This window comes from Montipora capricornis, chromosome 7 (genome assembly GCF_036669925.1).
Source record: "Montipora capricornis isolate CH-2021 chromosome 7, ASM3666992v2, whole genome shotgun sequence".
In the NCBI taxonomy this organism is placed as follows: domain Eukaryota; kingdom Metazoa; phylum Cnidaria; class Anthozoa; order Scleractinia; family Acroporidae; genus Montipora; species Montipora capricornis.
This window is the reverse complement of record NC_090889.1, coordinates 24,745,319-24,758,579: the sequence shown is the minus strand read 5'-3', so window position 1 is coordinate 24,758,579 and position 13,261 is coordinate 24,745,319. Positions and strand designations below refer to the sequence as shown.

At 40.1% G+C, this 13,261-nt stretch overlaps 3 protein-coding genes across 3 annotated transcripts in view; 1 reads left to right on the top strand and 2 right to left on the bottom strand.

Moving 5' to 3' along the window:
- Positions 1–211: 211 nt before the first annotated feature.
- On the bottom strand, positions 212–7,021 carry LOC138056546 (polyglutamine-binding protein 1-like). The gene is made up of 9 exons (XM_068902360.1): positions 6,865–7,021; positions 6,168–6,304; positions 5,433–5,488; positions 4,669–4,727; positions 4,528–4,578; positions 3,751–3,857; positions 3,371–3,419; positions 2,338–2,413; positions 212–1,307 (listed from the first exon to the last, which is right to left on the bottom strand). Exons 1-9 carry the CDS (start codon positions 6,920–6,922, stop codon positions 1,142–1,144), a joined length of 759 nt encoding a protein of 252 aa, XP_068758461.1. The 5' UTR covers positions 6,923–7,021; the 3' UTR covers positions 212–1,141.
- Positions 7,022–7,082: 61 nt separating this feature from the next.
- LOC138056545 (uridine 5'-monophosphate synthase-like) lies at positions 7,083–9,528 on the top strand. The gene has a single exon (XM_068902359.1). It carries the CDS (start codon positions 7,083–7,085, stop codon positions 8,508–8,510), a length of 1,428 nt encoding a protein of 475 aa, XP_068758460.1. The 3' UTR covers positions 8,511–9,528.
- LOC138056544 (F-box and leucine-rich repeat protein 13-like) overlaps positions 8,965–13,261 on the bottom strand; it is a 21,584-nt gene continuing 17,287 nt past the window's right edge. Inside the window, exons 17-23 of the mRNA XM_068902358.1 lie at positions 12,553–12,715; positions 12,134–12,253; positions 11,763–11,973; positions 11,513–11,566; positions 11,034–11,114; positions 10,444–10,526; positions 8,965–9,503 (exon numbers count right to left, since the gene is read on the bottom strand). Coding sequence (XP_068758459.1) covers positions 9,341–9,503; positions 10,444–10,526; positions 11,034–11,114; positions 11,513–11,566; positions 11,763–11,973; positions 12,134–12,253; positions 12,553–12,715 — 875 coding nt within the window. The 3' untranslated portion in view covers positions 8,965–9,340. The remainder of the gene's footprint in view (positions 9,504–10,443; positions 10,527–11,033; positions 11,115–11,512; positions 11,567–11,762; positions 11,974–12,133; positions 12,254–12,552; positions 12,716–13,261) is intronic.

The window sequence follows — 13,261 nt, the reverse complement described above, 5'->3', positions numbered from 1 at the left end:
CAACCGCCAATTTCCCGACTTGTTCAACGCAAAATCGGAAAGAGTTCACGTGAAATGTATTCTTATGGCGCTCAAATTTGACTTTTGCGAAATGAAGAAAAATTGATTTTAGGGAGATTTTCAATAACAGCTACCCTATTGTAATACTTGCGAAGGAAGAGATACTAGGAGCTGGTTTTGCAGCCATTAAGCAACCACGACAACAAATTATAGCAAGTTTTACACATTGTTTTCTTCACGACGTACCGGTCTAATACAGTTACAGCTCAGTATTTTGATAAAAACTGTCAATTTGTGTAATGTGAGATTTTCCTTGTGAAATGACTCAACTGTTACTTTGTCCATTCACCTGAAAAACGACGTATTTCAACTCTTAAAATTGAAAACAACCACACTTTCGCCGTTTTAGCTTACTACCTCGCTCAAGAAAAGGAAGCTTGCGTACTGTTTTAGCGTTCTAGGTCTTTCACTGCTGGCAATGTTTGTCCGTTTCCCTTCTTTCAGCTTTCTTAAAATTCGACTAATAAATTCAACTTCTGCAAAATGAGCAAGAAGGAAAAACTTCGCATACAAACACTTCATATCATTCGTGTCAGTCTCAGTGTTAGCTCGTTTTCTTGGACTTAATGAATTTGCATATATTCCTAACTGTTGATAGAGAGATTTAGCATCGTGTTTTCGGTGAATTTTTGCGTTTTGCCAAAATCCAAAGAAAAGTTATTAGTTTAAGCTAATTCATTGATTGTTAGTTACAGATAGAGCAGTTTTCAAATGACCGTCGAAACTAATTACGCGATTGCAATTTCTACGCTTAGTGATTGGTTTAAAAATCTCGCGCCAGTTTATCAACCAATGAGTAGGAAAACCTTGGGAAAACTATATCCAATCGCGACTTGCACGCGCGATTTTTCCCGCGCTTTGAGCAAGTTACACGGAATTCCTACGAATTTGGATTGGTTCATTGTGCTGTTTCCACCTGCTGTGATTGGTCGAAGTAATTACTTTGGTACTCGCTCTATCATGCAACTTCTCAAAAGAGAGAAGAAACCTTCACTAAGAGACTTTTCGTGCTTTTCTGACAGGCAGTAACCTGCCGTTCCCCAATTAGGTGAACACGATGCCAAGTCCCTCTAATGTCCCTTTATTCGCCCGTTTCGATCACTGATTTCTGTGCTAGTTGTTGATTTGCCCGCAGGACTGCCCCGGGACTCGGGTAAGGCCTCATTTGGAACAATGGTCCATTCGCTGTGGTGTCCACTCCGGTCTTGGCTTCTCCTTTCTTTAACAGCCCCGTTGTCCATGTTCCTCTGTAAAACAAAGAGAGAAGTTCTCAATCGAGTTCCGTAAAGCCAAAACAAAAGTAATTGCTTTGGCCAATCGCAACAGGCACACTTGATCAAATGAGCCAATCGGAACGCAAAGAAAATAAACAGCAACCGCCACTAAAGGCGGGAAAAGCCGAACTCGGGAAAACGCGTTCGTGCAAGTCACAATCGGGTTTGTTTTGCCTCCGATTGCCAGAGGATGTCTCGCAAGATTTTCAAGCCAATCACAAATGGTAAAAACGAAATGAGAACAAGTGGTCCAATACGTGAAGGCTCGTTGGGAGGCGAGTATTGACATCCTTGGCCCAAAAACGCTCTTCTCTTTGTCCATCAAGGAAAACACGTCGTGTCGAATTAACAAATAGATTCCATGTTACCGTTATTCTGTGGTAAGAACAAAAAAGGTGGCACACGAGGCGATAGCCGAGTTTGTCTCTGATGTTCTTACCACATTTGACGTCTTCTGTGATCTTTTACTGAACAGACCCACGGGAACATGGAAGCTATTTGTTATAAATAATAAAGAATTAAAAGCTTTTGATGATGACGTTGGCTATGGGTCTGTCCTCTGATAGACCAGAGGTGAGAACCAATCACTTATTATACAAAGTACCATCTTTGCTTTACTAAGCAATTGGTACAAAAACTTCGCTCCCCGCCTCTTTCTTAAAACAATAGATGGTTTTCACCTGACGTCACAGCAGCCATGTTAGTGTGCAGAACAATACAGAAAAAAGTTTTTTGGAAATTTGACTCTATTATAACGCAAAACATGAGCCATAATTTGCTATTGTTTTGTGCACCAAAATGGCCGTCTAATCACGTGATTGAAAACCATCTACATTTGTATAAGAAGCAAAACCGAAACCAATGACGATTTGCACGCGCGTTTTCCCGCGAAAATTAGCTTTACGTTCTGATTGGCTCATTTGACTGTCCTCGTCTCTTGCAATTGGTTACAATCTCCTGAAAACCACACACTGATTTTTATTTAAAAAACAATTAATCATACTTTGGAGCATCGGAATATGCTGCTGGGTCCATGGGATCCACCTCCTCCGATTTCCTTCGCTTCTCAGCTCTTATTTCTACAAACAAGAGAGAAAACAAAAATACTCTAAGCCGTTTCGATTTATCTTTTTTTTTTTCGGTTTTAAGCGCTTGCTCTCACCGACAGAACAACCACAGTTAAGGACAGTGCCTACTATTGTTATTGCGCATACGATCTGCGCATCTTGAGATACTCGGATTTCCTATCGGTGATGCATACTAATACAAGGATATTTTTGCGCGCTTTAAAAATATCTGGAGAAAGTAGATCTTAGTAAGTACTCTTGGTATCCAAAGAGAAAATTGGGTGTAACCATGGACTTTTGAGAGATAAATAAGCTTCAATTTGAGAAAGAACGCCATACGTGGCTTTGTATTTTATAGCTTTTTACATAAATTATTCATAAATCATCTTTGAAAAATGCGTGGTTACCCCCAATTTCTTTTTGGATTTCAATAACACTTTTTAAGATCTACATTTCCTGCATAATCATAAACTGGGGCAAAAATATCTTTGAATTAGTAGGCACCGTCCTTATTTCAGTGAGACGGTGCGGCGTGGCCACAGAATGAGTAAATTCAGGCGCAAAGGAAAATATGGAAGTGAAAAGTTACTACTGCGAAAATGTAAAGAGCTGACCTTGGTTGTTCAAAAGGTGGATAGCACTCTCCACTGGATAAATCACTATCCAGCAGATATATTCCAGCAAAACCAATTGAGTTATTCAGTGGATAGCACTATCCACCCTTTGAACAACTAAACCTTAATGAGTGCACGACAAATTGAGGAACTGTAGTTGAATCTATGATAAATGTTTCTATACAAGAATCAACTGAGAATCGTTTGAATTTGAAGATGTGGGAGACAGGGTCGAATGCGTTTGTCTTGGACAGAAGTAGAGATCAGCAGGGAACAATAGCTTTGATGACGTGAGACAAATGTGAGTTACCCCTAAAAATTTTTCATCATTTTAGACCCACTTAGTGTATATTACCTTTGTCTTGCTTTCTTTTTCCTGCGGCTTCTTGTCTTTTTTGCGAACCCTAGAACAATGAACATACTGGTATGTTAAATAAGAAGCTCATCAGCTTGAAGCGTTGAACTCTGGTTCAGAGCTGGGGTTTTTTGGAGTTTAAAAATTTCCTTATTTGGATGTAAGGTAGCTTGTGCATTGTCCTGCGCGTGCATCTTTGATCTTATTTTTGTCCATATTTGGTGTCCTAAAATCTCCAGCTTTGTTCCAAGGAAACAATAAATGGTGCAAATTACACGCTTCAATGTCAAGTGCTTCTGGTTAAATCGGAAAACACAGCGCCCTTATTCAATGTACATGCAAGAACTAGATGTTCAGTTTCCCCTGCTTCAGTTTCTTACCTTTACAAGACTTGGATGTTTGCCAATACTTAAAACTTGCTCTTTTTCATGTTCCGTATCTACTCCAGGTGGGGCGAGGATTTCTCTGTTGGGCAGCACATCAGATTCTGCAATGAAAATGATCATCCAGTCCAGTTTTGCTCAACTGGCAAAGGGCTGGCACAGTACTGACAGCACTTGCCTTACACCAATTTGGCCTGAGTTCAATTCCCAGACTCGGGGACGCATGTGGATTGAGTTTGTTGGTTCTGTACTCTGCTCCGAGAGGTTTTTTTTTTCCGGGTACTCTGATTTCCCTTTTACTCAAAAAACCAAAGTTTGATTTGATTTCAATATATACTGTCCCCAATTAGTACCCTAATGCTAGATTAGACACTTAATAAAAATAATAATAATAATAATACCGGTAACTTTATTTCAATGTCAATCTGAAATAAAGTTATCATCCCATTGACACCTAAGAGTGACACTTACCATAATGGATTTTACTCTGTCTAACGCCAGATGATTTTACTTGTCAATGGGGAGCATCCTAGGGCATTTGAGGTGTAAATGGGTTAAACTCGGTCAAAAACCCCATTAAATAAAATTTACTATCATTATTAAAGCAGGAGAAAACTAGAGGCAACTGGTTGTCTTTTTACAGAATGTTGAAAAGTACTGAGGAAAAAAAAATTCCTATTAGTGATCAGGTCCAGATTTGAACTCCAAGCAATGCAAATCAATAATTAAAATCTGGTAGAAGTTTGGACAATGAAGAATTTCAGTTGCCAGTACCTTTTTTACTGTTGACAACAGATGCTGGAAGTGTTACTTCGGCAGTTGGATCTAAAAAGTAAACATCTGTATTAGTTAACAGAGCGCTAACTGCTAAAACCAGCAATTTTCAAACAAAACAATTTTTTTGCATCTGCTTACCCAATGGATGACGCCAAGATACTTGATTGGTTATTGTGTTCCAATAATAACTGCTTCCACTTTGAAGAAAGGAAAATAGGAGAATAAAGTCTTCCACTACGTTTCATAGAATCCAAAAGCATTTTGAGTTTGTCTGAGTCCTTATCAGCCATGGATACGGTCTCCGCTAGGGTACAGCTAGGCAGTGCGTCAACAACAACAGACTTCTGCGCACTGATAGGTTTATTACTTTCAAGTATGGGTAACCGTTATTTTTGTCCTTGTAAGTTTTACAATCTCGTGCTATTATGCATTTTCTAGTTACTGACCCATCTTGTAATTTAGTAAATGCTACCAAAGAGTGAATAAACACATTATTATTATTATTATTATTATTATTATTATTATTATTATTATTATGATTATGATTATGATTATGATTATGATTGAATAATTTATAGTTCTTTGCTCGGTTTAAAATGAAAATCTACAATCTCCTAAATCAAAATTCCAAGAATGACACCTTACTCAACATTTCACACACGACTACTTTAATGGACAAGCTCCCTAATAACAATAACAATAATAACTTTCAACGCTAATCGCTGTTGCAAGTACAGCAACGACACAGCTCAAGCATCCCACCCAGGAGTATAATCGACAACCTGACTACTAGGCGACCAGTTTTGGTTTAATAAAAAGCCGACAAGAGAATTCCAGTTTTTTCTGTCTTGGCTTGTGTATAATTGATTAATACAATTTCTACTGGAAAGTTAACCACTTACCTACTAGGATCTGGTACTAGATACCATCCTACTGGTAAAGGCACTGTATTATAATCCTGAAAAAAACAAAATTCTCATTTTTTTCTGCCAACTGGTTAGCTCAGTTCTTTGGACATTATACAACCATGTTGGAAATGTTCTACATGTAGCTTGATAATGACACAAATACTAAATAGCTCATCCTCTCTAATAAGGACAACAGATCCCATTCTCTCATGAAAGGGTTGAATCCAGTAGATGCTTGCTGTTCAAAATTAGGGTGATGTAAAACCAGTCCTTTATACATGGATTGTACAAGCAGATGAGATCAAAATATAATAATTGAACAGTAGGACCTGCCTACACAAGCTTTAAATGTTGCCCTTACAGTATGTAACTGGATTTAACAACCATTTTATAACCATTACCTTCCTAAGAAAGACAGACTATTTTAATTGTCATTAAGGGGTGATTCAGTGTCCCCTTTAACCCTTTTCCTCCTGGAAGTGACAATAAACAGATTTTAATCAGTCTAAGAATGGACAATTCCTTGGTCTCACAGAGGTCACTTGAGATGCTAAATGTGATGTTGTACCTGCATACTGGTATCAGGAAAAGCATTCTGTGTTATAGGCAATGTGTAACCAGGTAACCTCATTGCCTGATAAAGATCAGCAGTAGCAGTCCAAACATCACCATGAGACAAACAAGAAATAACTGATTGTCTTTGATTAATATTGGCAAATTATCCCTCACCTTTGGTGGTTGAGGTACAGCATTTTCTCCATATCGCTTCCGACAATATTCCACACATGTGTGATAAGGGTTGACTGTATTGGGACAACCTTTAACTGGTCCATCAACTTTTGGCGATCCATTAAGTTTTTCCTTGTCTACCAACAAAATCAACATGGGCAAAACAAAAACAAAAACTATATTCATCTGTGTGACTATGAACTGTTAACTAAAACATAAACCACATTATTGCGAGGATGCCAAAAGAGTGACAACTGGTAATTAATTGACATATACAGTTTTAAACATGTGTAGGTAATCCCACAAGCACCAAATATAGATTTACGTGGCATCTGATTGGATACATGTAGTGTTGAATAAGAATAAATTAAGATTGCGTCCATTTTTTGGAGATCGTTCTTGTTGTGAGATGACTATAAGTTGTAAACATTGTCCGAGTACAGCAGAAGCTTTAATATTGCTTAAGTCTTACTGCTGGAAATTTTTATCACTGAGTAATTAAGAATCTATCACTTGAAAGAGTGTAGCACAATAGCCGAGTTTGTTTGTTTGTTTATACTGAATAAAGGAAATATATACCATTTTTAGTGCATAAATAGTCCGTCTAATTGGCAAGCTGCAGCTTGCCAATTATTAACCTCATGATAATTTTTTGTGACTGGATTGGACCAAAGAAACACTATTTTAGTAACCTTACCATTCTGTATTATTCCTCTCTTTGCAAGACGCGCTTGAAGTGCTGGAGGTAAAGGCATCGGGGATAAGTTTTTCTCAAAACAACCTGGCACTTTGTTTGTATGGTTTACAACAACTTTCAAACCTTTTCAATATGGCGGTCATACTGAGCCAGCAATACATTTGTCGGTACGCCATGTATGAGGATCTATTCTTTACTCAGCCACGTGCTAATCAAACATGGCGTCTGAAGAGAAGAGTGAACTGGTGGAAAAGTTGTTCGAGATTGAGGCCATAAAGTTTGGTGATTTTATCCTGAAGAGTGGTATACAGTCCCCAGTTTATGTAGACTTTCGGGTGATCGTGTCACATCCTGAAATAATGAGGCAAGTAAGTGCCATGCTGTGGAATACTGCTTCCGACTCCAAGGCGGATTTTTCTGTCATCTGCGGCGTTCCATATACCGCTTTACCTATTGCTTCGTGCATTTCTGTGACGCACAATATCCCTATGGTAATGAGGAGAAAGGAGGCCAAGGCATATGGAACGAAACGGCTGATAGAAGGGGTGTTTGCGGCAGGAAGCAAATGCCTAGTGATTGAAGATGTCGTGACGAGTGGTTCAAGTGTTTTGGAAACTGTTGAAGCACTTTCCTCAGCGGATCTGCGTGTTACAGACGCAGTAGTGTTGTTGGATCGCTTTCAGGGTGGTAAAGAGATGCTTAAGTACCAAGGGATAAGTCTCCACAGCCTTCTAACGCTTCCAGAAGTAATTGAATTGTTGTGCAGAAAGGGGAAAGTCGATCCAGAAATGGCAGAAAAAGTACGCAAGTTTCTTTCCGCGAATAAGTTCCAGCCTTCGTCTTTGACACGCAAGGAACTGGAAAAACCCGGAAGCAAACTTAGTTTTGAAGAAAGAGCGATAATTGCAACCCATCCGCTCACTAAGAGGTTGTTTCAGATTATTTCAGAGAAGAAATCCAATCTTGCTGTCTCCGTTGACTTCACCACTAGTGGGGAAGTTTTGAGCCTGGTGGAAAAAGTGGGACCTCACGTTTGCATTGTCAAGACGCATGTTGATATCTTGGAAGATTTTACACCATCCTTCACCCAGTCGCTTCAACAGCTCGCAGAAAAACACAACTTTGTCATCTTTGAAGACAGGAAATTTGCTGACATTGGAAACACTGTGAAGAATCAGTTCAGCAAAGGGTTGTATCACATTGCTGATTGGGCTGATCTGGTCAACGCACATGCCATCCCTGGAGATGGAGTTGTTAAGGGCCTTAAAGAGATAGGCACTCCACTTGGCAGAGCATGTCTGTTGATTGCTGAAATGAGCTCGGCAGGAAGCCTAGCCACTGGAGAATACACCACAAGAGTGGTGGAAATGGCCAAGAATCACAAAGACTTTGTTGTAGGTTTTATCAGCCAGTCCTGTTTACTTGATGATCCTCAGTTTGTCCACATGACCCCTGGAGTACAGCTTCACACAGGAGGTGATGCTCTTGGTCAACAGTACCTCACCCCTACTGAAGTAATCATTAACAAAGGAAGTGATGTTGTAATTGTCGGAAGAGGAATCTATCAGGCTGCAGACCCACTGAAGGCTGCTGTTGACTTCAAGGAAGCAGCATATAATGCATACATGAAAAGAACTAGAAATTGAGAAACTTGTGATGTGATGAAAATTACATACATTGATAATGGTTCAAACACAGGAATAAAATACCCCATGTTTCAGTTGTTTCAGTAAAGCATTAATAGCACTTCACAAATGGTGCCTATTTAATTTATAGTGATTCATCTGACCCCATTTGTTGTTCAAGGATCGCACATCTTTATCCAGTGAATATGTCACAATGCTCATTCATAAACAAATCATTATTTCTGTATTACTTCGTAGTGGTGAAGAAGGTGATGTGAAGAGATGAACATTGCGGTTTGAGTTCGACCAGATAGATGGTTTTTCTAGTAAAGAGTGTAGAATTCGTGATTACAGGGAAGTGGAGCAGCCTGAGTGAGGTGTAAAATAATCAGAAATTGTGAACAGATAGATTATCTTGTCACGACTGAAAAAAATGTCCACAGCCTCTACGTACAAAAACAAAAGCCAAGGGCTCTGGGGTGTGTAAACATATCTTTATTTTATAATGTTCTCAAAAATATTTTTTACATGCGACCTGCCTCCGTATAAAATTAACACAATTGTGGCAAGTCATCTGTTTCTCCTGTTGCCAAAATGAATGTCCACGGGTGAATAAGAGATTAAAAAATATTCTATTTCACATTTAAACCAAATTTGTCCTCTAAAACTGATAAGGTATCATTAACAACTTGTTTCCTCCATTAGCGGGACATCGGACCTTAATTAAAGAATTTTCAGAGCTTAGAAAAACGAAATATATAACTATTCTCCTTTGCCCGGACGTCATAGCGCTACTTCCGAGTTGCAGCAGAATGGGGCCAATCTGAGTCTCTTGTCGGTCAGCTGGTCAATTAGAAGCCAAGCAGCGGCGATGGATCGTCAGCATTGTACAGCACATGCTCGCATTTTGTTTGAAGCTTCTGTACCGCTGCCTTGGTGATGTTTCTACAATAGAGTATAGTTAAAGATGACAGCTTCTTGCAGCCTTTCCTCAAGTATCGCAGTGATTTGTCTCTGAAATTAAAGTCATTAAAACGTCAAGAAATGACTGTTAACATTGAGAGTAAAAAGTACTTAACGTGACTTCCTTAGTTTTATTAATACGTGGTGGTAATCTGTTTAAAAACCTCGCGCCGCATTTCAACCAATGAGCGATTTGCTTGCAAACGTTTTCCCGGGCAGAGCGTCGGCGTTTCGCAGACTGCGTCTGGTTTGATCCGCGGAAGTAATCATCTGGTTAAGTTCTTCGATACTCTATCAAAAAGAGACTATGTACTTCACTAGACTGTGCAGCAGATTCTTTTTGAAGGAGTCGAAACGACGAATTTCCGATTAGATACGATGCTTATATATTTTACACGACCGTCACACAGAACTCTCCTAAAAGAAATCAAACAGTCGAATTAACATCGTTATCTCGTATGAACTATCGCTGAATGACAACAGACTCGAAAAGTTGGAGTGAACATTCGAGCGATAACCAACCGTCAAACTGCTTGGGCTACACTGACAAACGACTTGATATTCAACAAATACGGCGATTAGGACAAATGTCTGTGTCAACGAATGTTCAATCAAGTGAAGTTATGATCCTCGCATTTATAAACGCAATTTTAGCAATTGCGCAGAGAAGCCTGAAAATTTACCCACCGCCGGGCAGGGTCGTACGTCTTGTTGAAAACCATATTTCATTGGCCGTATAGTGTCGTACTTGCTATTGTTTTCTGTGCTAAATCCATTGTAATCTTTGTTCGTTCTATTGTTCTTTTGGCCAATCCTCAAGCCCATTCACTGAAGACCCGAAAATTCGGGACTTCAACGGGGTTTGAACCCGTGATCTCGCGATGCCAGTGCGACGCTCCCACCGACTGAGCTATAAAGCCACTGATGTTGGGAGCTACTCCGCAATCAAAGTTTCTTGCACTTACTCGGGAAAAACTAAATTATCACTTACGTGATTTGAATGCAGCCAGATAGGTCCAGGGATTCAATATAGTGACATACCCCTGATAAATACTGAAGACTTGAATCTGTTAACTGCAGAGAAACCGCAGAGTGTAAGGTCATTGAATACATATTTTAATTATACAAACGAATGAAATAGCCCATTTCCGAGTTGCTGTTTGCCTCAGTTTCAAAGCGAGTCCTGGTGCACAACCATTCATATGGAAACGAGTGGTGTATTTTAATGCAAATCAAACTCATTATAATTTAAACGGTTTAGCACTTGGACTCGTTATAAACCAGAGACAAACAGCAACTCGGATATGGCCTAATATCCGTTTATTTATCTACAGAAAAATAAATGTTGCCTTTTTCTTATATACGAGAACTATGTAAATTGGGCCTACCAACGAATTAGGATGGTGGTTAGACTAGCAATTTACCCGGAAAATCCACATCCCCGTCGCTCACTCGGAGCGATGGGGTGTGGGGGGGAATGCGGGCTCATTTCCCGAAACTGCGGCTGGTAATCCAGCTATCCTGCTCCCTGACCAGTAGAGCAACCTTAAAAAGTAATTGACCGCATTCTCAGTTTCTCACCTTATTGCATCCAGCAAGGTTTAAAGTCCGCAGCAATCGACAGCAGAACGCGAGGTTTTTAATGGCATTGTCTGTCAGTCCCTTCAGGAGCAAAAGTTAACAAGTGATCAAGTTTATTATTGAAACTTTAAGATGGTTACCAAATTGTTGAAAACGAAATATCATCACATTATTTTCCTTAGAAACAAACAGCTATGGGTCTTCATTTGCGTCAATTGTTCCGTGTTCCTTTGCTTCCATATGAAGGATAGTTTGCTTGCATAGTTTTTCTAGTTAAGTTGCAATTACTATGTCTCTCTCCCCAACTCCCTCACCCTTCCGTGATCCATACCAAAACCTAGCCTCCCCTCCCCCCCACTTTCAAACGAACTCCGCGGCTCCTGTGTGTGGAACTCAAACCAAGAATTACGCAATGCACCATTCCCGACTCACGGACGCCAAACAACGAAAACACTAAGAAAAAGCTGTGTTGACTTTACCTTGCATTGGGAGACATTGAAGTTCTCTAGAAGTCTACATTGTTGGCACATTTTCTGAAAAAGAAAAAAATATTACCACGGAGACTTTTATTCGGCGACTATTAACTCACGCGAGCACAAAAAGCGACGTCAACGGGTGAAAGAGTTACGCTTCCAGCATCCTCTCCTCAGTCTTTCCGTTGGAAAAAGAAAGAGAGAGACTGGTAACTAAATTGGTAAGTCACTCGGGTGTTGCATTACTTGACCTCACCTGCAGTCCAAGGTCAGTGATGTTTGGACATTCAGCAAGTGTAATATCACGGAACCTTGGGTTGTTACCCAGAGCCGCCACTCCCTGATCCTGAATATTACACCCTGACAAATCAAGGGACACCAGGGAAGGGAGGGTACCAAGAAGCTCCACACCAGCGTCGGTAACGTGTTCACAGTAACAGAAACTGGCGTAGACGAGGTTATGACACCTGAAAAATAGCGGAGCGGTAAGTCCCAGTAATATTCCTTAGCCACAAGGAGGACCGGATGGTAATACGAAGGAAATATGCAAGCGTGAAGAAACAAGACACGATCGCGCGCGTTCGTGCAGCTTAGTTTTCTTGTAGAATGTTTGGTCACTGTACCAACCTTTGGGCTATTCTTAGCAAAGTGACGTCACTGACTCGTACACAATTAGTTAAATTGAGTTCTTTTATCTTGGCGCCAGAAGGTCCTTCAACAATCTGCCTCACTCCAGTGTCTTGTATCCTGATAAAAAATATATAGTAACTTTGCAGCAAATCATAATTCTAATGTCGCAAAGGGGCATTTCGTTTCGCTTAAACTGATGAGCCTGCTTCTGATTCCGTCCCTTTCTTGACACAAATGTGGAGGGGAAGGGTGGAAGGGAGGGGTAGAGGAGAGGGGTGGGGGAGGAGGGTGAGAGTGTGCATCAATCGGGTCGCTTTTCCTTGCAGTACAGCTCTCAAAAAGCCAACCCAGCCGGGGACCAAGGTTGCTTAATTAAAAGCTATACTGCCCTTCAGATTAGGATTATTTCCACAAACCTGACACAATCGGCAACGTTCACGACATTGAGATGCTTAAAGGCAGTTAAGGCCTTGAGAGCGAGATCTGTTATTCTCGGACAATCTACGAGGTAAATATGGTCTAACATTGGACAGCTCTTGGATAACACCTTCACTGATGCATCGGTTAGGCGATTGTTTCCTACAATAAAAATGGAGAATATATTTATTACGACCACGCAGCGACAAAGCAATACTGCTTAAAAAGTTACTACAAACGAATTATCGACGACATCAACAACAGACAAACAACACACTGATTCACTCTATCACAGTACTACTCGAGGTAGTCTACGATACACGTACAGACCTTAGACATAAAGAAGGATTGAAATGCAGCAATCACTGTTTAGTCTTCACGGCTAATTACATCTAGGCTCAACTGAAATTCGACGTATAACATCACGAATAAGTTGACCAATGACATCTACGACCGGAGTTTTTACAGTATCTACCGACGTTACACAAATTACTTGACTCTGAAGATGACTTCGAACCTTCCAGGTTGTGGAAAGGTCAGTCAATGTCATCTCAAACAGTCCTTCTCAGGACTACACTCACCAGAACGATAGTACTTTGTTGACTTAATTATATGATTCTTGGGTTCAAACCATCTACGAAAGTTAATACTGTAAAAACCGCGCTTCAGCTCCAAGTTGGATGCAGGTGAAACACTAGATAGACTGCA

Excerpts from the sequence above, each read along its gene's own strand:
- LOC138056546 (XM_068902360.1), bottom strand. The coding sequence starts at position 6,922 with ATGCCTTTACCTCCAGCACTTCAAGCGCGTCTTGCAAAGAGAGGAATA. Across the intron at positions 6,305-6,864 it reads GAGAGGAATAATACAGAATG|ACAAGGAAAAACTTAATGGA; the intron begins GTAAGGTTACTA and ends TTTTGTTGGTAG. Across the intron at positions 2,414-3,370 it reads AAAAAGAAAGCAAGACAAAG|AAATAAGAGCTGAGAAGCGA; the intron begins GTAATATACACT and ends TCTTGTTTGTAG.
- LOC138056545 (XM_068902359.1), top strand. The coding sequence starts at position 7,083 with ATGGCGTCTGAAGAGAAGAGTGAACTGGTGGAAAAGTTGTTCGAGATT.